The sequence below is a fragment of the Prionailurus viverrinus genome, chromosome C1, assembly GCF_022837055.1.
Source record: "Prionailurus viverrinus isolate Anna chromosome C1, UM_Priviv_1.0, whole genome shotgun sequence".
Classification (NCBI taxonomy): domain Eukaryota; kingdom Metazoa; phylum Chordata; class Mammalia; order Carnivora; family Felidae; genus Prionailurus; species Prionailurus viverrinus.
In genome coordinates, this window is record NC_062568.1 from 2,486,555 (window position 1) to 2,509,443 (window position 22,889).

The 22,889-nt window shown below is 43.9% G+C and overlaps 1 protein-coding gene and 1 non-coding gene across 10 annotated transcripts in view; both read right to left on the reverse strand.

Moving 5' to 3' along the window:
• Positions 1-22,889, reverse strand: part of DIS3L2 (DIS3 like 3'-5' exoribonuclease 2) — a 350,479-nt gene that overhangs the window by 134,684 nt on the left and 192,906 nt on the right. For all 9 annotated transcript variants that reach the window (XR_007154750.1, XM_047870804.1, XM_047870806.1 and 6 more), the window contains one exon: positions 4,309-4,388. Coding sequence is in view for 8 of the 9 variants with exons in the window: in XM_047870804.1 (XP_047726760.1) it covers positions 4,309-4,388 (80 nt within the window). In the remaining variant the exon portion in view is untranslated. The remainder of the gene's footprint in view (positions 1-4,308; positions 4,389-22,889) is intronic.
• Positions 13,012-13,113, reverse strand: LOC125174182 (U6 spliceosomal RNA). Its single transcript, XR_007155310.1, has one exon. It is a non-coding gene; the product is annotated as a U6 spliceosomal RNA (small nuclear RNA).

Below are 22,889 nucleotides of genomic sequence, written 5' to 3' on the forward strand. Positions count from 1 at the left end.
CCCCCCCCAGTGGTTTCTGGTATATTGAGAGTTGTGCAACTACCACCCATCTAATTTCAGAACATTTTCATCACCCCAAAAAGAACCCTCACACCCATTAGCAGTCATTCCCCATTCCCCCCCTTTCCCCAGCCCAAATCCTTCATGTCTAAGGCCTTCCTAGCACGATCCTGCCACGTCTAAAGGCAAAGCGCTCGTTAGAGAATAAAACATTGGAAAAAGCAGCTGTGAGAGGCAGTGAACATCAATTTCCTGCAGGATCTGGTGGCAGCCTGAATCAGCTAAGCTGAGTAAAGGTCCTGCCTAACAATTTCCTCTTGAGACTAAAGCAAAGCGAGAAGGCTTGTCTCACTGAAGAGAACAGGTGCCTGTTCCTCTGGACTTGGGTCAGCCCAGGAAGAAGCAACTGGCTGGGAGAGTCACCGTGCCCTGATGGCCATGGAGAAGTCTGGATAGAGGCTGCCATGTACCTCAGACCTCATCAAGGCAGAAGTGACTCCATGACATGGGAAACAGGCTCAAGCTTTAAAAGCTACAGCACATGGAAGAATATATATATTATATATTATTATATATTTATTTATATATAATGTATAAATATATACATATATTTATATATATACATATATATATATATTTATATATATACATATATATATATATTTGTACCCCACGTCCTCTGAAAAGGTTGCTTAGCTGAGAAGTTGTGAAGCAGATATACAAGACAGCTGCTATCTAGTGCCTCGGGCGTGGTCACATGACAGACAAGACTTGTTCTCTGGACTCCAATAGGTACGGATGGGACCCAAGGAAAGAAAACTGTTGGAAGACAGCAATATTTCAGCTCATTACAGGGAAGGGTTTCCTAATAGTCATGCAATCTGAAGGCCAAATGGGCTGCCGGCAAGGTGGAGCGTTAAAAGGCAATCTGGATATTCAATAAGTGGATGCTGTGGAGGTAATCTGAAAAACAGAGGGTGATGTGACAACTGTGGCATTCCCGCACTTGAGTGGTGAGGTCAACTGTGAGGTGTGTTGCAAGTGATCTGTTCCAGTAATAAAACGAGGGAGGGTGTGATTTGCTGTCTTTAGATTCTGGGTTATCACTATACTGCCACTCTCATTCACTTGCGTTATTCAGTATTTTCTCGAGCAAAAGTGAATTGCTCTGCATTAAAGTTAGTGCGCTGGGTGACGCCCGGGGAATGTTCCACTCAAATGTATTTGTAGGCTCCCGGAGGTGGGGAATTCGCAGGCTAGATGACGGGAGAATCCCTTCCAGAGCGGAGATTTCTTGAGGGTAGGGGGCACCCCTCATCAGCCTGCCAGCATAACCCTCACATACCGGAGAGCAGGTGTCACTGCCTTTCCGCAGAATTTATCTGCAGACTGTGGGGTCTAAGTCTCGCACCTATAGGAGACACTGGTAACAAGTCCTGAGGGGACATCGGAATTCTACAGAATGGGACAGTGAGGACTAAATTGAGTTGCATCTGTCGGCAGGTTTTATTTGCACAGAACAGTCATTCAGATGATTTCAATAGGACCAAAGGAAAGTCTGGCCTCGATACTTTCTTTAAATAAAAATGGTTATAGATGATGTAAATATGGCCAGAAAACATTATTTGCTTCTTGAAACATTAAACATTTTTTCCTCTAAGCAAAAATTGACATGAACTGGTAACTAACGGAACCTGAACTTAGCCAACCTCACCCCAATCCAAACTGGAATTGACTTTCAGTTTTCATCTCCCTGGATAAATAGCTTTGGCAGAAACCATTGTCACAAAGGCCAACTGTAGAAGTGCCACCATAAAAACGCTTGACTGACCAACCCTCGCCTTTTCAGATTCTTCTCTGACTCCTTTTCCATGTCCTTTTTCTGCTGCTCTGCCAAATGACCACATGTTAATTACTCCTCTGGAATGCGAGAATAACTAAGCAGATACAAGGTATCTGATCACCTGGTGCAGTGCGCTACTGGGCAGCCTGTGATTTCTGGCACCTCATAATTTTATTTTATTACAAAAATTTTTTCATTATAAAACTATTATTACCACATTATAAAAGCTTGGAAACCAGAGAAAAGACCAAAAAACACTTATGATCCCATTATCCTAAAAAAATTGCTGTTTGCACTCTGGTGTGTTGTCTACTTTTCTTCAGGGCTCTCTGTGTATGTGGTTATAGGGCTTATTTGTACCCTGCCTCCTCTGGAGAAGGATGTGCAGCAGCTTAGGTAAATGGGCATCACCAGACAGACAACTCCACGTAGACACAACCTCTCCCTAACCAGCTCGTCCTCCTGACGTCCTGGTTTCTAACTTGTAAATTCCAGTTCCCCATCATCCAGGTTGCAACTCCTCTCGGACTCCTCTCTCTCAACCCCCGTGTCTATTTGCATTGATTCTTCTGCCATTCGCCCTTTCTCACATCTGCCCTCCCCACCCTCCTTCACACTGCCACCACCCCCAGTCCAATTTATCACCCATTTCCCTAAGTGATCACAATGCTTCTCTGCCTCTACTTCCTCTCCTCTTCCTTCGTCTTGTACGGTTGAATTATTTTCCTTATTTTGACTGCTCTCCTTGAACAAGAGATTGGAAACAACTGGTTTTCGGTGGTCTGACAAAGAACATTCTCTGGTTGGAAATTTATAAACACGTACAATCTGTCCCCAGTCTACTCTTCCTGCCCTGTCTTCTACCAATTCCCTACGTGAAACCTGTGCTGCTAATCAGCTGCCCTAGACAGGAGACGTAGTAGGTGGTAGGTAGAGTGAGCAGGGCAGGACACGTGCTGGCTCCCTGGTATCCCTGTGAGGAGGATACCATCCGGGCCAGCCCAGACGCACTAACGGGCACTGGACCTATCCTTGTGCCATTAACGACCATAAAGGGGACACGATAAAGGAAACAACTGTTTCCCAGCATGAGGCTACAAACAGAGCAGGGCTGCGAACCTGGAGAGAAGAGGAATACAGAGGTGAGGTCTATTGTCACCTGGCTTCCTGCTTCCTGGGGGCACTTTTCACACTGGAGTTCAGGGGAGTGGACTCACAGAGAGCGATATGTTCAAGCCTTTGCACTTAGCAAATATTGCTCAGAAGATGAGAAACCAACCTAGTATGTGTTTTTTTTTAAGTAGGCTGCTTACATTCTGGATTTTAAAAGTATATCATTGCTCTAAAACTTCTATGGGGACTTTTCTCTTTTTAATGTTGTATCTTTCTTTCCACTTTTTTTTTTAAGTTGAAAATACTGAGCAAGCTTGCCTAGAGTTTCAAGGAGGACTCCCACTAAAAGACGATAAAAGCATTTTTAGGTAATGATGTTTTCTGTCTCTCAGCCTTCTTTCTACTAATCTTCACAGCCTACACTAGTAGAGAAGAGATCACACACTGAACCTATGGAGTTTTGCGTTAATGAACTACACGAACACCTCTGCAACGTTTTAAAAGACTAGGCTGCTGGGCCATCAACACTTTGCAGCAGACTGAAACCACAAGGGTGGATACCCATCATCGGCAAGCCGTCAAAGCCCGTGATAGTGCCAAAGCCGTATCCAAGAATGACTAAAGCCAAAGCAGTCACCTAGACACCATCCTAGAGAGGGCCCAGGAGTAACTCAAGACTGTAACTAGCATGTGGTGGGGGAGGGGACATTGGAGCGGGCGTGATAGGGTTTGCTCTTCTCATACCCTACACATCTTCCCTTCCGCCCTACTGTAGTTGTCCAAGACCACTGGCCTCAAATCCCACTCTTCCTGCTCAGCTCCAGCCCAAAAGAATGCTCAAGGAGCCCCTACCAGCTGCCTTTCACAATCTGCCGGGACGATGACCTGCCGGGTCTCGAGGGCATTGTCAGGGACGGCGCCCCTGCTACCTGCTGCCGATTCGCCTTTGGAGGATACTCCCACATCATCCCAACCTGTTGGCAAATTCAGGTAAAGAACCCAATGCGTCTCCTAAGCAGAGCTTAAGGGCTTTCTTCTTTAACACGCTACACCCAAACTGGAACCTCCTGAGGGGCCAAGGCCTGGAAGTCATTCTTCTGTCCTCACTGCTGCCTCCACTGAGGCCCAGAAGGATCCCAGCGAGAGGACCCTTCTCATGCTCGCCCTCATCAAAGTCACCACAGGAACACAATCTTTAGGTCTCGTGCTGTGTAGGCTCAGGGGCAAGTTCAGGAACAAAGCAAACCCAACCCTGCACATTACACAGCCTGGGAAGTACGAGGCGGCCAGACTGACCACAAAGGCATGCAGACTGCCCGCTACCCGGAAAGGTCTAGAAATTTCCATCCTACCGTCAGCAAGCGGCTTGCAGGAGAGGGCATCATCGAGGTCGCGGGCAGTAGATGGGTCAATGGTGAAGATACAGTCTTTCCTGGGAAAGATTGAAGATGTAATTAGCGATGCGGCAAATACCAGAGTCTTTGCCCCACCGTACTCGAGTTTTAAAGAACAGCTACTTTGTGAACGTGCAAATGGTAGGCAAAGGGACGAGTAACTTCTGTCGTGGCTCTCTGAGAAGGGGATCTTTAGTCTACAGTGAGACAGGGGAGAGACAAATGGGGGAAGCCACCAAGACTCCATCCTGTCTCTAAGGGTCTTCTTCCTCTCTGTCAACTGGCACCTACTGTTCCTTGGTCCTGAGCAAGAAAGGTGTGAGCAGGGAGACTGAGGTGGCTTCCACGGACGAGGCTTCCCAGAAGAGTTTTCTGACACGAGGAGCAAGGCCCTTCGGTAAATTCCCCTCCGGTGGTAGTTCTTATTTTGGCCGCCCTCTTCCTCAGCGGCTAGTGGGAACCTGTCCTTGGGAGGATGACTCACTGTTCCTTCTTCTATCTCCACCCAAGTGGGATTTGCCACAGTACAAATCACCTGACTTGTGACACAGGGGACGGGACCTGAGAAGAAGTTTTACAAAAAAAACTTGGGCCCATACAGTTAGCCATAATACAACTATACTTGGAATTGGCCCCAAATCAGTTGGTTTTCGTGGAATCATCGTACACTGCACCCAAGCTCACAGAATCCAGTATGCCCTCTGTCCAGTTATCTTCGCACGGCCCCCCGATGCACTTCTCACTCTTAATCTGTCAAGTGCTGGGACGTTCTCATTTTGCTTTCGTTTCCCACATAACATTCCGTGCCCAGCTCACCAGTCTGACCATGTAAATACCCACGGTTGGAGTAGCCTGTCCTGAGTTCTCCCCGCCTCCTGCCTTCCCTCCCCACCGGGGCACTGGCCCGGGGGGGGGGGGGGTGGGGGGGGGTGGGGGGGGTGGCTGGGGTACAGGAAGTACCCGCCCCTCCCACAAGGCTCTCTAGCTGGCGCCCTCTGCTGTCTCAGGACTCTTCCCACGCTCTGCCCTCGCGTCCTCTAGTACTAGCAGGGCTGCTGCTGCTGCGTGCCCGTCTCTTCCGGAGGCATCAGCACTAGCGACGGGAGCATCCTCTACCCACCACAATGAGACCGGCTGGGGTGGCAGAGACCTCTTTCCTCCGGTCGGTTGCTCCTGTGCTCAAAATGTCCTCAAAGCCCTGAGAGGCTGCAAAGCTGGCTCTGGGGGCTGGCCTGCAAAGTTCTCAGGGCCTTCCTTCCTCCGTCCCCTTCTTGCTCTTTTCCCTCACGGCTGACCACCCTCACAGCCCACGGTGATCCCTCCCACCGCTCAGCTCACCCCACAGCAGCTTGATTCTAGGCCACTATTGATTGTAACAGGCACCAGCAATTCAGCAGCACGTTTTTAGGGAAACAAAAAACCCCCACCATATTAACATTGATTTTAATGTATTTTGGGATTTGAGAAATGTCACAATGTTTAAAAAAGAGAGAGAGACAGAGAGAGAGACTCTTAAAAATAATATACAGATAGCCAAGATGTGGTGTAGCTATACAAGGGAATAACTACTACTTAGCAATGAAAAGGAACAAATTATTCGTACGTGTAGTAACTTGAAGGAATCTCAAAGTTACTATGCTAAGTTAAAAATGCCATTCTCGTGAGTTTATATGATATGTAATTCCATTTCTAGGACACTGTCGCAACGACAACATTATATGACAGCAGATCAGTGGTTGCCAGGGGCTGGGAGTACTTGTTCCGGGGGAACAGAGCTTTCTGGTATCTTGACTGTCATGGTGATTATGTGAATCCATACAGGGCTTAAAATTCATGGGGCGCCTGGGTGGCGCAGTCGGTTAAGCGTCCGACTTCAGCCAGGTCACGATCTCGCGGTCCGTGAGTTCGAGCCCCGCGTCGGGCTCTGGGCTGACGGCTCAGAGCCTGGAGCCTGTTTCCGATTCTGTGTCTCCCTCTCTCTCTGCCCCTCCCCCGTTCATGCTCTGTCTCTCTCTGTCCCAAAAATAAATAAACGTTGAAAAAAAAAATTCATATAAATGCACAACAAATAAAGGCCAACTTTACTGTTCATTAATTCAAAAATTAAAAATTTTGAGTATGACTTTTGAATCAAGGAAAGAATATGCCTTATTAATAAAGTTGATGAGCAGGTGCTAGAATTACTCATTATTTCCCCTGTATACTTGTCCATATTTTTCAAAATTTTCACAGCAACTATTATTTTTATAAATAGAAAAAATCAGCACTGTAATCTCCAATCAAAAAAATGCATATATAATACTGCTTATAAAGATGTTTAGCAATCCTGTAGACCCGTATTGCAAAATACAGTCAATAACTTAAAAATTATGCATCAGGTAAAACCATGAACTCACTGGTAACTAAGAGAAGAGGGTGGGGAGAGGTGAGTGCCACTCAGGTAGAAGGAACTAGAGCATTGAGAGCACAGTCCCAGGAAGAGTGGCTTATCGGGACATCTACTCTTCTCACTAAATAGTTCAAGAAGTGCACACCGCGGCGGGGCGGGGGGGGGGGGGGGGCGGGGGGTGTGGTGGGATATAAATGTGGAGGTCTCAGGATACAAAGAAATAATTTCTGTTCCACCATATAAAAGATGGACTTATGGCACAGTGCCAGATCAAAAGAGAAACACCAGCTATCCTCTGGAAAGTAAGCTCCCTGAAGGCCATGTTCCAGGGCTATACAGAGGCTGTAACTCACAAGTGTTTGTTGAATGGATGCATACTTGCTAACAAGAAGAGACAGGGAGGTGAAATTAATCCTGACACCAAAGTAATGGGCTCTAAATTGGCAAGGATCTTGAACTTGCATCACAAGGTAAAGAAGAAACTGTCTGTTTGCTGTTCCTTTTGTATCCCCCATAAAAGTTAGCGAAATGCTTTATATAGACACTGAGTACTCAATAAATACTTGCGGAACTGAAAGTAAGATGTCAGACTTGGAGGCGGGAATCTTTTGATCCTCCTTCCTTAATGACATCATAAGAAGCTGAAAGAATGTCCCTCTAGTCAGAAATCAAAAAGAACACTGTTAGCTTTGTGGGGGCCACAGTTTACTGGTTTACTTCGATTGCTGAAAAGGAAGTTATGTTTTCTTAAAATTAAATGTCTCACAGTGTTTTGACTTTTATTTCAGTGAATGAATGAATAATGCCCCCTAAAACATTTCAGGGTCAAACTGATGCAGGCATATACGACAGAGTAAAATTTTAGGGCTTCAACTGTAATTTGTAAATGTCTTGTTTAAGAGGACCCACTAACTGTTTCTGAGAGAAATCTTAGAATAGCCTGTAAACACTCAAACCAACTCTCTACTGCTGTTTTATTATTTTTTTTAATCTTCTCCTAAACCAGAAACATAAAAGTCTAAGTTAAAACAACTCTGAGGAACAGTGGTCAGGAAGGCTTGCTGGAAAGACATACCACCCTAACATTATCCTTGATCATGGGACAGCAAACTATAGCCACAGACCAAAAAGAGCCTGCCACCTGGTTTTTGAATGATCTGTGAGATAAGAATGGTTTGTGCATTTTTAAATGGTTCGGGGGCGGGGGGAACCCCAAAAGAATATTATTTCATGACATGGGAAAATTGTATGAAGTTCAAATTTCAGTATCCATAAGTGAAGCTCTACTGGAACATAGCCACGCTTTTTGGATACAATGGCAGAGCTGAGTAGTTATGTCAGAGACTGTATATTCAACATCACTACCTGGCTCTTAACAGGAAGTTTGCTGACCCCTGTTTTGGATCAATGTTCCCCAGTGTGCCAACTACGGTTTTTTTTTTTTTTTTTGGTCTGTTTAAAGGCCTGATGATTAAATCAGTTTGGGGAATGCTGGGCCAATTTCTTAATTGTGGGACTTCTTAGAGCATTCAATGTGCCGCTGTCACATAGTTCTTGTCACGTCTATGTGGTCTGGGATTTTTTTTTTCTTTTTTTGGTGGGAGATCATCTCCCAGATCTGACATCTTCCTCAGGAGACTACCCTCTGAGAAGTGATGAACTGCACGCCGCACAGGCCTCCAGGGGAGTCCTTGCCCCAGATGGAGCCTTGTCACCAGGCCTACCCCAAGGGCCATGGCAAGAAGTCAACAAAATGGCCATGCTACTCACTGCAGGGAAGCTGATGAGGGCCTTGTCCGTCCGAACATGTGGCCCCTTTTATGAGTGCTTTTGGGGGAAGTTTATATGCGGCAAGGACCCACTCCTCCCCTCCTGAGCTAATGGTTTGTTTGTATTTTACAGACGTGAATTTTATCCTTTTAAGTTTCCCTCTTTGCTTGGGCTGCTAGGAGACCCAGGAAACTATGGTGACTTGCCTCAAAAGGATCTTATTTATAGTCTGAGCTTTGTGAACTAAGCTTTCTCCTGGCTGCAACTAATTATCCCACTTATATATTCCTTTTGCCTTGTATCCGAACTAAAAAAAATTAACTACATTATATGTGTACCTGTTAGGTACCTTAAATCACTTCTTTTAAAAAAGCAGGGTGTAAGTACGTACGTAGGCAGACCGAGGGGTTACGACCTTTCAGGATCACGTTGAAGGGGATGGTGGAAGGAAAGACCTTCGATACGGGCTACTAAGAGAACGAACTTCTAGACACAGTAAAACCTGGCGAGCTCCCAACAAGTATTTGTACTGTAGCAGGGGTCTCCAAACTTGCTCTCTCACTGTGGAAAGTTGGGAGAAGCAAGGGAACAGTGAGTGACCCTGACAAACCCCAGCGCCGAGAGCCAGTGATTTAATCTGTTGTCATCGCCACAATTACGAATCGGCCATGATGCGGTGCGTGAGGGTTCCTTCTGGTTGTGGGCCACAGCGGCTGGGAGCTGCTGGCCTCAGCACTTGGGAGCCCAGCCCCACGGGGGTGGTGCCCTGTGCAGCTGTTACACTCTGTTAACATGCTTGGGATTTTACTGGCTCCTCTTCTGGAAGGCTTTGGTCTCACAACCTGCAGGGAGCAGCCTGGTCTGCCAGCTTTTAGAACCTGTGAGACCAAATATTTAAAGAGTTCCGCAACAATGGTTAGAAAGAAGCTAACCCTGACCCACAGGAAATAGAGTGCCAGGTGGGGGAGGGAAAGAGTGAGACTCCAGTTCATGAGGCTGCAGAATTCCAATTCAGAGCAACGTTATGTAACCAGAATTTCTGAAGGCACGTGACTGAAGGGCTTAGTAGAACTTTTTCAAGTGACAGAAAACTTCTAAGATTGTCCTCCTCAAAGCCACTGGTCCAGGAAAAGAACACATGAAAAGTAACTAAACGCCTTCTTTAATCCCTTAAGACCTTGCCAAGAATCCCAGGAAATCACAAAACCATAGAAAGAATTTCTGTTCCTCTGTCACTCACACACTCTTCCTCCGACCCTGCGTCGCCTTCCTCCTCAAGGCACCAGCACCTCTACCTCCCTGGGGCTGGGGGCAGCTGTCTAGTCTCCACGGCAACATTCTATCACCAGGCAGTCACTATTCACCTCGCTGGATTTGGGCCATGGCCCTTACCACGCCACAGAAACTGCTCTCCCTAAGGTCATGGGTGTTGCTAGATTAATCACCTCAAAGCATGTGTCTGGTCAAGAACCTTTATCGACTCCTTCCTGAGTAAAAGAGAAATTCAGCTTAGAATTCAAAGCCTTTCAGGATCAGGCCCCAACCTGTATTTTTCCAGTCAGTTTGCACAGTCCCGACATGGACCTTACGTGCCAAACTTTCCTCTATACCCTCTGGTCTCTGAAACACTGTGCTGTTCCTAAATGGGACATTCACCCAGCCAACCTCCAGCGTCCAAGGCCTATACCTAGCTTTGAAAGGACTGGCTATGAAGCCATCTTTTTTCCAGGCAACCTCTGTGGCTCCACAGAGTGGACAGTGCTTCTCCTCCGCGGTGCCGCCCACGCCTGCAATCTGCCCCTCTCCAACGGCACTGGCCATTGTCCCCAGCATGCCGGTGGGTCCTTAGGGACAGGTCTTCCTCCGACCCTGCGTCGCCTTGTCTCACTGTGACAAGGCTGGGAGCTGCTCGAGGTCTGGCTCTGGCACGGGTCTGTCTCTCTATCTCCTCCAGCACACTGAAGGCACACAAATACGACTAATAGTTGATGGATAAGTGAATGAAAAAATGACCAAAGGGCTCTCTTTAGCACTTTTCCGTTCAACTTTGCCACTGCATCTTGGGAAATACATTTAGGATTAGAACTCATGACCTCCTGGCATGCAAACCTGTGGTCACACCACAGTGTTATTGTTTCCGAGGGTGTCCTTTTCGGTCTTCATCCCATCTTCTTTTCTCATAAAACAGTGTTTTACAAACTGCGGTTGAGGGACCATCTCCAGACTCACAGCATTTATAGAGGCCCTCCTCTGCCGTGACTCTGTGTGCCTCCTTGCTAGGAAGCGATTCGGCTGAGAAGGATCTGGGTCGATGATGGCGAATGGGTGAAAAGGAACGGGAAAATTTTGAGAAATAATCTTACGAAGTTAAAGAATAAAAGTTCTACACAAACACTTTCTTAGATGAGATGGTACCAAGAGTCTATACAGAAACCAGCAAATCTCATGTCAACTATAGGAGGAAACATAACGACATAGCTGGGGCGTTCACCCACGGAGTGCCATGTAGAGAGCCCAGCCAGATAGATGGGTGCTGGGTGGTCCAGTCACGTCAGATGCTGAGTTCATGATCTTCCATTCCAATCTGGCTCTCCTCAGGATGGGCCGACCCAGAGCATTGTCCAAACCTAGGTCTGTGCCCCTTGGTGTAGCAGGCCCGGACCTTTTATTTTTTTCTGAAGGCAGCTGTGGAAATGCTAACACTCTTTCACTCAGCCCTACTGCCACAACAGATGCTGAAAAGTCTGACACAAATCCCAGATTTTTCAGAACAGGAAAAGACTAAGGTCTATTTAAAGCAGAAAGAGACCTTGGTCCATCTGTCCCTCTCTGCCCCATTAGTGACGAAGTGACATATTTGAGGCCACAGAGTGAGCAGGAAGAAATGAGGCGATGGCCTGGGCAGGCTCTTTTTACGTAACCATGGCTTTTTAATCTACAGTCCACAGAGGATCTACCTCAAGCTCTAGCAAAATTCCAGACCAAGGGAATGTAGTTATTAAGTTACTTTCTAAAGGACAGAGATAGGACGAGGCTGGATCGGAACCAACTGAGACAGTCTTCCCTGTTACACTCCCTTATCCACGGAACCTCTCATCATTCTGTGCCTCTTTTTATACTTCGACAACCGACACTCTGGAGCAGAGGCCATGGGACAAGGCCGGCCGGAACCGTGGGAGCCAGGGATTATGGCGTGGGCCAGGGAAGCCATGGATTCGACTCAAAGAATGTGCTAAAATTAACTTTCTTCCCTTCAGTTTCCATTTTGAAGCATGTTAAACTTTCAGGAGAGCTGAAAGAATGGTAAAATGAACACCCATATACTTCTCATCAAGATTCATCAAATGTCAACACTTTGTCATCTTTGCTGTACTTTCTCCTCTCTCCACCCCCACCTTCATACCTCTAGATTTTTTTTCCATCTGAACTATTTAAACTTATGTTGCAGAGATGATTACCCCTCCACACTTTACCATGCATTTTGTAAGAATAAGGGCATTCTTCTACAGAACCACAACATCTTTACCACAGACAAGACTAATCATTCCCTACATCTGATTTACAGATCATATTTAAATGTCTTCAACCGTCCCCCAAAAGTTTCTTTAGCTCTTTGTTTTCCTCCTGATCTAGGATCTAATCAAAGTTTATACCTAGTATTTGGTGGTTGTGTCTCTTTGGTCTGTTTAATGTAAAACAGTCCATCCTTTTTTTTAATGTAACATTGCTTTTTTTGAAGAGTCCCAGCCAGACGTCTTATAGAATGTCTTATGTTCTGGATTTAGCAGCTTGCTTCTTCACGGAAGGTGAAGAAAGGAAGGGACAGAAAGAAATAAAATGTGGCAAAATTAATCTTCTCTGAATTTCCTAAACAGAAAGTTAATGTTTTTATTTATTTTTGAGAGCGAGCGAGCGAGTGAGCGCAAGCAGAGGAGGGGCAGAGAGGGAGGGAGACACGGAATCCGCAGCAGGCTCCAGGCTGTGAGCTGTCAGCACAGAGCCTAACGTAGGGCTTAATCTCACAGAGTGTGAGATCATGACCTGAGCTGAAGTCGGACGCTTAACCGACTGAGCCACCCAGGCGCCTCCCCCCGACCCCAAACAGAAAGTTAAGATTTAAGTCTCGATGAGACTCAGGCTGAACATTCTAGCTTGAATACTGCACAGGTGATAGTGTGCACTCCATCCAGCATTCCTTCAGAAGGCACAAACCGTGAGGCTGTGATATTTGATTACTTGGTTAAGGTGCTAATAGCCAGATCTTTCTACCCTAAGGTTACCTTTTACTTGGTATTTAACAAATAATCTGTGGAATAAGGCTTCTAGATAATGTGGATATCCTGTTCTCACAGAACCTTTCAAGCAATGATTTTAGCATCCACTGGTAATTTCTGCCCGAATCAATGTAACTCTTCAAGTTATAAAATGGTGCTTTTCATATACTATAAATACATTTATTAGTTGCCTCTCTTCTGCCAAGAACTTTTCCTGCTGTGCCCCCGAAGTTTGTTTTTCATGAATTTGCATTCATCCTCGTGCAGGGGTCATGCTAATCTTCTCTGTATTGTTCCAATTTTAGCATATTGTGCTGCCTAAGTGAGCACCCCAAAGTTTGTTTTTATTTTGAGCATTATTATAGATTCGCTGATTTTTTTTTTGAAGTTCAATGTATTATTATCTACTACCATTACTATTCTTTCTGATACTCAAATTGTCCCAAATTAGGTTAGTGGGAGCTCTTTCAGAAGATCTCCCATGTCCTTGTGGTATGTCTCCACAATAAATCTTTGAGTGCTTTGGGGCACCTGGGTGGCTCAGTCGTTGAGCATCCAACTTCAAGCTCAGGTCATGATCTCATGGTTTGTGAGTTCGAGCCCCACGTTGGGCTCACGGTTGTCAGCCTGTCAGTGCAGAGCCCACTTCGGATCCTCTGTCTCCCTCTCATTGCCCCTCCCGTACTTGTGCTCTCCCCAAAATATATAAATATTAACAAATAAAAAAAATAAACCAATAAACCTTTGAGTGCTTCTCTGCTTTCTGGCACAGCATGTTTTAGGCGTACCTTATACATTCCCGTCCCAGACTAATAATCACCCAATTCCCTTAGGAGCCCTAATTCCTTGTGGCAGGGAGTGAATGATACTCAGAAACCAATAGAGGGTACTAGACTGCTGTGTTCATTATTACTGGGGTCTCACGGCTTCTAGGCCCTTTTAATGAGCAGAACTAGAAAATACTGAGTTAAATCAGAGAAACTGCTGATATCTGACTATTTGTGGCCTAGAAATTGGCAACTTCATGGGGTTGAACCCAACATACTGTTTAAAAATCATGAGTTCATATTGACACTCCAACTGATGTCTAATATACAGCATTCTTCCTCATCTTCTCTCATTCCACATTTATACCTTCATTCTCCCGGTGAGAACCTTTGCTCCCAATGACCTCAATATTCAAAACAGTTACCGAATTATAATCCAAATGCCACTAGCGCAAAGAGTCTATTAGGATTTATTTGGAGTTTTATCCTTAGAATACAGCCACTCAAAGTACAGAGTGCTCAAAAGTACAGGGCCACAAGTTATTTGAATTCTTTTCTCTGTATGTGGTGATGCTATGCATTTAATACACATTTAGAACCACTTGTCTTTGTCTTATGTCAATTTTAGAGGTTTTGTTTGTATCTCTTTTTGGATTTCATTTCACTTTATTGTTGAACATTTAAATGGTTCAAAGATCAAGTGTACTCACAAAAGCCTTACTCTCCTCTCTACCTTCTACCTTTTCTCCATGTATCCCCTGGCGATAACTATTTTCACCATATCCTGGTCTATCCTTTCGATGTTTCTGCTTTCCTTTCTGATATTATTTTTCCTTATTTTCTCTTTGTTCTTATACAAACAGCTGAATACTATGAACTCTTTTGCAGCCTGCTTTCTTGCACTTCACAATAAATCCTGGAAATTATTCCATATCGGTTCAGAGACCAGAATCAGAGAATCCTCACAACTGGAAGTTCCTTAGAGGTCACCTTAGTCCAAATTTTATCCCTCACGTGACTCTAAACCAAAAATCAATCAAAGAGATCAACTCACATCTTGAAAATCTAGGATATGGAGGCAGTAAAGTTTATTTCCTCATTAGGCTGACCATTCAATTTAGAGAGCTCTATCAGAAAGTACTTTCCCATGCTGAATTGACATCTAATTCTGAAAAACTCCATAGTTCAGCTACTTGTAGCCACAAAGAATTAGCTGGCTCCCTCTTTCACCACGCAGCCCTTCAAACATAACTTTTCCCAAGAAATAGGCCCATCTCTTTCTTGTTCTAAATGGTTTATAATTGTGTGAAAATGCAGTTATTTTCATAATAATTTTCACTTATTTTGTGTCAAGAAGAAAACCAAGTTGTAAGAACCAGTGGAACGTCAATAGAAAGAAAGTAGCAGAGGTCAAGAGAAAGAAGGCCAAAATTCCTTCATTCAATATTTACCGGGCATCTACTGACTGTTTTAGGTGTTTGGGTCACAGTTAAGAATAACGATGCCTACCCACTTATATTCTAGTGGGGGAGGAGACAGAAAATAAAAAGTACTGTCATTAAGTGCTGTGCAGGAAAAAAAAAAAAAAAAAGAAGAAAGAAACAAAAATTAGGACAGAGTAGGGGGGACAGGTTGGAAGGGCTGATTATAATTAGGACAGCCAGGCTCGGCACCAATGAGATGATGACGTTTAAAGATGACCCGAAGGAGGTGAGGAAGCGAACCATGGGTTACAGCAGGGAAGAAAGACTCGGACAAAACAGTTTGTGCAAAGGCCCAGAATCCACCAAGTTAGTTGACCTGAGGGCACTGAACAACTGGGCACAACTCAACCCAGAAACTTTATATGTAGAGCAGAGACGGCTTGGCCTCTGCATTCCTTCACCTTCCTTCCAAGAAGTCTCCAGCCTAGGTCTACAGAGGTTCGGAATGCGGTTCTGCATGCCTAATGGAGCAATGAGAGCAGCTGAGTCCACTGGGCCCAGAAAGTGTCTCTATCCAAAGCTCTCTCTCGGAACAGCTTTCTTTTTCCTTTTATCTCTGCTAGCAGAATGTCCTACAGTCCAGATTTTAAAAATCCGACTGGGGTTAAAAACAGGCTATGAGAATACAGACTAATATAAATTAAGTTTTGAAATCAGACAAAATGAAATAGTAATGAACTTCCAGGAAATGCTCTCACAGAGAGATCAAATCTTGAAGGCTCTAGATAAAGAGTGTTAAAAATTTAAGCATAAAGAATTTGATACAATGTACAAAATCTTCACAGATATCAACACATTAGAGGGCTTCAATATAATGGGATATCCGGCTCTCACTAAAAACACTTTTATCTCTATCTTCTAGAAAGCACCTTTTGAGAGGACAGAATTATAATAATGGTGGATATTATTTTTGTTCTCATTTTGTACGTGGAGAAACTGTGGCTCAGAGAGATTAAGCTACTTGCCAAAGGTCATGGAACTGCAGAGTTTTGATTTAATGGGACAGGAATTCAAGAGAAAGTGTTAAAGGAAGTGAAGTAGACTGAGAAGCTTCATTTCAATTGAAATTGACATCTCTTCTAGTCACCCTTAGTTCCAAACTTTATCTTAAGATTTAAACACCTCAGAAGCATTTTGGCGGAAGTAATATATACCCCAAATTTCTTTCAGGAAAATTTCCTCTATGGTTGACTAAGTTACAATGACTTCATTTTTAGGTACCAAATCCAAATGTGACTTTTTTTTTTTTTTTTTTTTAATCCTTAACCTAAAAGTCACATACTGAGTTCTGATAGCAAGTTTATTCAAAGTAGATAATCCTTAGTATGTCAGAAGAAGCCGCGTCCCAAGTACTTTTTTTTGGAAAGGGTGTACAAAAATAGGAAAAAATAGCCAAAGAAAGAATATGCATAGATGTATTTTCACTCAAATATACTATACTTTTAAATTTGTTTTGCAATTTCCAGAAGTGACATAGTTAACATGTAAAAATAAAATGGAAATTGTAACCAAATTTTAATATGACTTTATCAGAGACAAACACAATGGGGTAAAGGCGAGTCTTTAACGGATTTAAATTCTAGTGGACAGAATTAAGAATAGTTACAAAGTCAAGGAATTAACTATGTCTAGACATCTCTCCTACATCTCTATTTGAGGAACAGTATTTTTTTTTTTCTCATCCTTTGAATTCCCAAGTTAGGAATTCAGAACCTGCTGTTGAAAGGATCATCATCCTTAATTCTCAATCCATTTATCAGGCTAAAATGCAAATGTAAGTGGTGAATACATTTTCAACAGTCCTGGAGCTCCAAAGAGCCTTCTCAGGGAACATGCTGAGCTAACTGGGGAAGGGTTAAGCCACCCCTATTTTTCAGATCTGAAAACAGTTGTTCTGATATGAGAAGAATCATTACAATGGTGCCAGCTCCCTTCTATAAAAGCTATACACATTTTTTGCACAACTGTATGATTGTTATGGTAACCATAAAAATGGAACTATCATTCTTCAAATTACACACTACCCATACTGGATTACCTACATACGTTTGTTCTTCTACACTACCCAGAATTTCCTTTCAGAGAGGGCTATGTCTGTCCTATAGATGTTTAGGAGCAAGATAAAGTGGTCTCTTTCAAAGGGAGATTCCACAACAATGAATCTTTCAGAGGCCGAGCTCTTCAAGAATTCTAGGGCTTCCCTGTCAAGTCTTTGAATCCTATGGTCACTGGGAGGCCAAAATATTTTCCCTGGGAGGCAGGGGAACTGCCTGGAAAATGTATTCCCCAAATGATTGCTTTTTATTAAGAGGAAGACTAAAGCACCATGAATGGGCCCGAATAGACCTCGCACAGTTGGGTAAAATACTGAGAACCTTTACTAGAGTCTCTGTTTAGTGAGGTGAAAGACTTATTTAAGAGATATATACAAGCATTTCTGAAAATAACAGCATGAATATATCAAACAAAAATGCCAAAATAAATTTTAGCTATATTTTAGGATGACCAGGGATTCTGTTATTACTTTGGCCAACGTGAGCAGAACTTTGTAACTTTTAACAGCAAAAATGCAGGAATTCTTTCTTCTCATGAGTGGGGAAAAGCCAAGTCTGGTCTTGTATGTCTTTTAAATATTCATTTTGGGCCAAAATTCTGTTTCATTGTTCACAGAGCCGATTCTACAGTTTAAAAAAAAAAAAAAAAAAAAAAAGGCAGTCTGATAATGACTTCCTGGCTGATTTTAATATTAAATACTTAGATTTTGAGGCAAAAATGTGTTCATAATTACTGTTTGCTCCAGGGAATTTCCAAATTAGATGCTTAAATTTGTCTAGTTTTCCTTTCTCAAAAATAAAATAACTAAATTAAATTTTAAAAATTAAAAAAAAAAAACCCCAAACTCACAAGGTTTTGAGGGGGGCAGGGCAAGTGGAGCTGTCGAGGCAGCACTCCTGTCCTCCTGTCGCGGCAAGTGCTCTCCGGCAGCAGAATGGAGTGGAGCATGGAGTGCAAAGTGCTACTTCTCTAATCCCGGCCCGTGGATGGGAGAGGGGGAGTCCCCGTCCACAGTCTGCACCTCTACCTGCACTACCAGGGTTCAAGCCTCCCGGGGCACTCCCTCGGTCTCAGCCCAATCCCCACCACCGGGTCCCTACCAAGCCTGGGACTGGCCCTCGATTCATCATCCCAACCTCTTTTCCTACTGAAGCAGCTCTCCCCAACTGGACTCCGGTCTCTTCTCCTCTTCGGCCTTTCAGATCCATTAGCATCTGGCTATCAGGGTGAAGTTCTTCGCTCCTTTCTCAAAAACCTTCACTGGCTTCCAGCCATGCTGACGTGACACTCCTCAGCTTGGCATTCAATATCCTCCACGAACTGGCTTCAAACTTTTCCATTCTCATTTAAGATGATTTAACTTCATAAACATGGGCCCTTAGTTAACCAGTTCTGCTAACATCCCGAATTAACGATTTATGTAGACTCATCATCTCTTCTTCCAGACCATTCTCTTTGAAGGAAAGGACGGTTTCAATTATGTACTTTTCAAATCCAACAGTATCTATTTCAGGGCCTTGCAAATGGTAGCGACAATAAATATTTACTGAATTGAATCTTTAATTGGGCTCTTTCAACTCCAAACTCCTGGAAAATAGGCTGAGGCTGAGGCAGAGCCATAAATGGTTTTCACCCTCTAGTCCCTTTATCAGAAACACCAACATATCTGTGAGTAGATACACTTCAGGTGATGCCTTGGTACCTCCGGCCATGGCCTAGGAAGATGGCCCCAGAGAATTTTCTAGGTTTAGAATCAAAGTCCTTTGGGTTATGAATATGCTGATAGCAAGGGTAGACAAGAAGACAGGAAAATTGGGTAAGGAAGAACAGAATTTGAGGGCAGAAGGTAGGCTGAAAATTCTAATCTACATAATGACTCCAACATCTTTTTGGTAAGGCATCGTGCCTTAATCCTTGTCAGAAAGAAAGAAGAGGCACTATTTTATAAAGCATAAAGTAGGCTAGACCCTGTACTTTACGAGAAAGTTAGTTGCCTGTATGTCCCTTTCAACTTGTAAAGGAAAGTAAGGCTCAGAGGAGTTATGTAATTCGTCCAAAAATACATCCCTAGTAAAGTGGCAGAGTATGTGACGATTCAAGCCAAATTTGTCTCTAAATATATGCTCCTGTATTTCACCCCTGTGATATCGAGGTTATTGAAACTTTTCAAACTCCTGGGAGAGCAAAATGAGTGACACCACACATAAATTAGGAGGGAACACAGCTGTGGTAGGTTGTTATCTGTCCTGCTCCCCCTCTCCCAAGCCAGCATGTAACTCAAACGGGGGCAAACTGATCCCACCCTAGAATGTGGAATTGGGACAGAGAAAGGGAGAGGGAGATCAGGAGGAAGGTGTGTGAGGAGAGAAGGGGGAGAGAGAAATCAGCTCCCTCAGGGGGACTGGTAATTGTCAGGTAGCAGCCATCCACTGAGGAGCAGGAAGCAAAAGAGGTTAGTCTGAGGGAGGGGAAGGAGGAAGCAGATGTGTAGAAGCAGGAGAGACGGAGAGGAATGAAGGAGGCTTTCTGGGTTTCCTGCCTTACTTCATTCGGTCCCTGGTTCCCTGCCCTTGGATTCTGGGAGTCACCACAGGATCCTTAAAACAAATTCCCCTTTCTGCTTAAGCGAGCTCCGTGGTTTCTGCTATTTGGGACCAAAAAGGTCTTAATTAGTGCAACAGCTGTGGAAAGTTTCCTAGAATGGCTAACTTGTCATGGCTTTCTCCAATGCTTTCTTGCTAACAAGCCATGACAGGCCCTTACAGTCGGTGCTTCCATACTGCCCACTCCTGGGGGCGCTGTGAGTGTCCTCAGGTGTGGGGAGGCAGAGAGAGGGCATGGCAGAATATTAATACTAAGTTTCTACTTCAAAAACAAATCAACTAGAAAAAAAAAAGACTCCCTTTGTCATTGAAATTACACTAAGTACAACACTGTCACATTTTTTTGGCCAGTAGGGATGTGAAGAAGGCTCTAACTTCTTTTTTCTCAATACAGGGGAGGGAAAGGGTGCAGTGTTCTTGAGTGATGTGATATTTGGGGTTGACTTTCTTGTTTAATGTCTATCAAGAGCGTGGGTTTAAGAGGCAGGCACAGGAGGATGAAGGGTAAGGGTAAGAGCTTCTAGGCTATGGACCTGAATTCAAGTCGGAGCTCAGCCCCTCAGCCACGTGACCTCGAGGCAAGTGATTACACTTCCGTGAGCCCCAGTTTCTTCATCGGCAAAACAGGGATAATTATTTCGCGGGCTTGTTTCAATAATTAAATAAAGTAATACATAAGTATACAATAATTAAATGAGATAACACATACACAAAGGTATAAAAGAAACATCCAACAAATTGTATGTGTTGGTATATGGATATTTGCCACATTACACAACAAAGCTAAATGAAAACTTCAAACTTTTACACATGTTAATTTTCCTCATCCCGGATATTTTTGGCTAAACATTAATGGAGACGATCTACTCCGAGGGAAACTGATCCTTCTTTCGGTGGGTCTTCTGGTGTATATCAAGCCCCAAGGCAGAGAAGACAGGAGAGGGACACGTGGTGACTACCTACCATGTGCCCAGCACTGTCTCAGGTCTGCCTGACAGTCGAGATTGTGCTAGTGATTTCGTACTTTCAAAGTAACTCTGTTTCAAAAAGAGACGATTAAATATGACTATAGAAAAGGGTAATTGAACACACATTTAAAGCATTATTATGCTTGTGGGAACACTCCTATCCTAGGAATTCTAATTACATCTGTAAGACCACAGGAGAACTGTTTAAACAATCACAATTTGAAACTCTTGATTCTCCCATATACAAACTTTGGTGTAATTCCACCAAGTCACCTCTCAGGCGAAAAAGATTATGGGAAACTTTACTTTCACTGAGAGTAAACATGATGCTGCAAGACCAATTTCTTCACATACATAACAGGACTTCCGTGCACACATCGGTGTCCTGTGAAAGTCACAAAGGGACTCCATACACTTACTCACATCACGCCACAACTGCTGGAAAGGTTTTTGGAATTCCTTAACTACTTTCTAAGCCAATTCCTGAGCTTCACAAGAAAATCAGTTTTACTACTTTATAATTATACTTAATTTTTTTTTTTTTTTTTGAAGTTGCGTTATCCAGCTTGATCACCCCCTTGATTTACCACTCTTGGCTTTAAACCGACTTGGCTGTTTCCAAAAATCAAATCCACTCTCAAAAGATGAAGATTTGCCATTGTTGAAAATGTGCCTTAGGCTCTGAAGGCAATTTCCGAAGAGGAGTCCAAAAATGTGTATGTCCTCCACTGGCTCCTTCCCCACTGCCTGCCAGCAAGCTCAAATTCTCCTCAATCTCAAAGACTTCTTTGGTTCCCGAGCTTCGGTCAAGCTCCCTCTCACCTCCCGTGTGCCGCAAACTCCTTAAAAGAGATATGTATACTTTGTGTCCTCACTTCTTCACCCCACTTCCTCTCCTCGGCTGGCCGCAGTCTTCTCGGGCTCCCACCACTCACTGCACAACGCATGAGATACCCAAGAGAAAATAATCTGATGGCCAAACGCAATGACTTCTGTCCCCTGCTTTGCCCCAGCTGGCAGCAGTGCAGCAGAGCACAGGGCGACTCACCCTTGCTTGGAACCTGTCACCAGCCTGGCCTTTGCCTTTTCTTTTAACTCTTCAAATATCCTCCTTCCTGCACCCCCAACCCCACCTCTTCCTACGAAGCTTCCGTCCTTTAAGTGCCGCTGGACAGTCCCCTTTCCCGTTCAGACGCGTGCTCACCAGGTATATCCACTCTCTTGGGTGGCTCTGACTACGACTTTTATGCACTGAAACAGGTCTCTGCACCCCAGACCTCATTCCTGAGCGCCAGGCCTGCTTCTCTTTCTGGCCCCTGGACATGGTCTTCTGGTACCCAAATTTTACTCGTCTTTCCCCATCCAAGCATTTTGTTCTTGCCCTCTATTTCATAATCTCAGATTTTCCTAAATTTCACTTTGGCTTAAGGGTGGATAGTGACACAGTTCAAGGGCCTTCCTTACAGGCTTATTATCTTCCTACTGAGAGGTCTTCTCGAGAATGTCAGAAACAGTGTTAGCTTTTTCTTTTTCCTTTCTTTTTTTTTTTCTTTTTTTCCAATAGTAAGACGAAAGCCTAAGGAAATCCTATTCATCCCTCAAGGCCAAGTTAAAAAAGTTACCTGGCTTTACAGCTTCCTCACGCAAAATAAATTACTTTCTCAGCTGTGTTCACCTGGTGCCTACTTTTTTTTTTTTTTAATTTAAGCCTTTTGAGATAATTGTCGATTCATACAGTGGTAAGAAATAATAAAGATGCTATCTACCTTTTACCCCATTTCTAGTGGCAAAATCTTACAAAACTATAATACAGCATCAAAACCAGGGTATTGACATTGACACAACACACCGATCTTACCTAGAGCCCCCATTCTCACCTGTGCTCGTTATGTTCCACACAATTTTATCGCGTGTGGAGGTGCATGTAAGCACCACCTCAAACAAGAGACAATGCTTCCATCATCCCAAGGATCCCTGTCTTTTAATAACAATCATCCCTACCTAATTCCCCCCCTACTGTGCCCCCCTCAGTCCCTGCAAGACAAATCTATTCTCCAGTTCCAAAATGTATCTTTTCTAAAATGTTACACAACAGAATCAAACAGATGTAACATTTGAGATTGGCTTTTTTCTCTGATCACAATTTCCTGAAGATTCAGGCAAGCTGTAGCAAGATCAATAGTTCATTCCTCTTTACTGCTGAGTATCATTCCATGATATGGATGTACC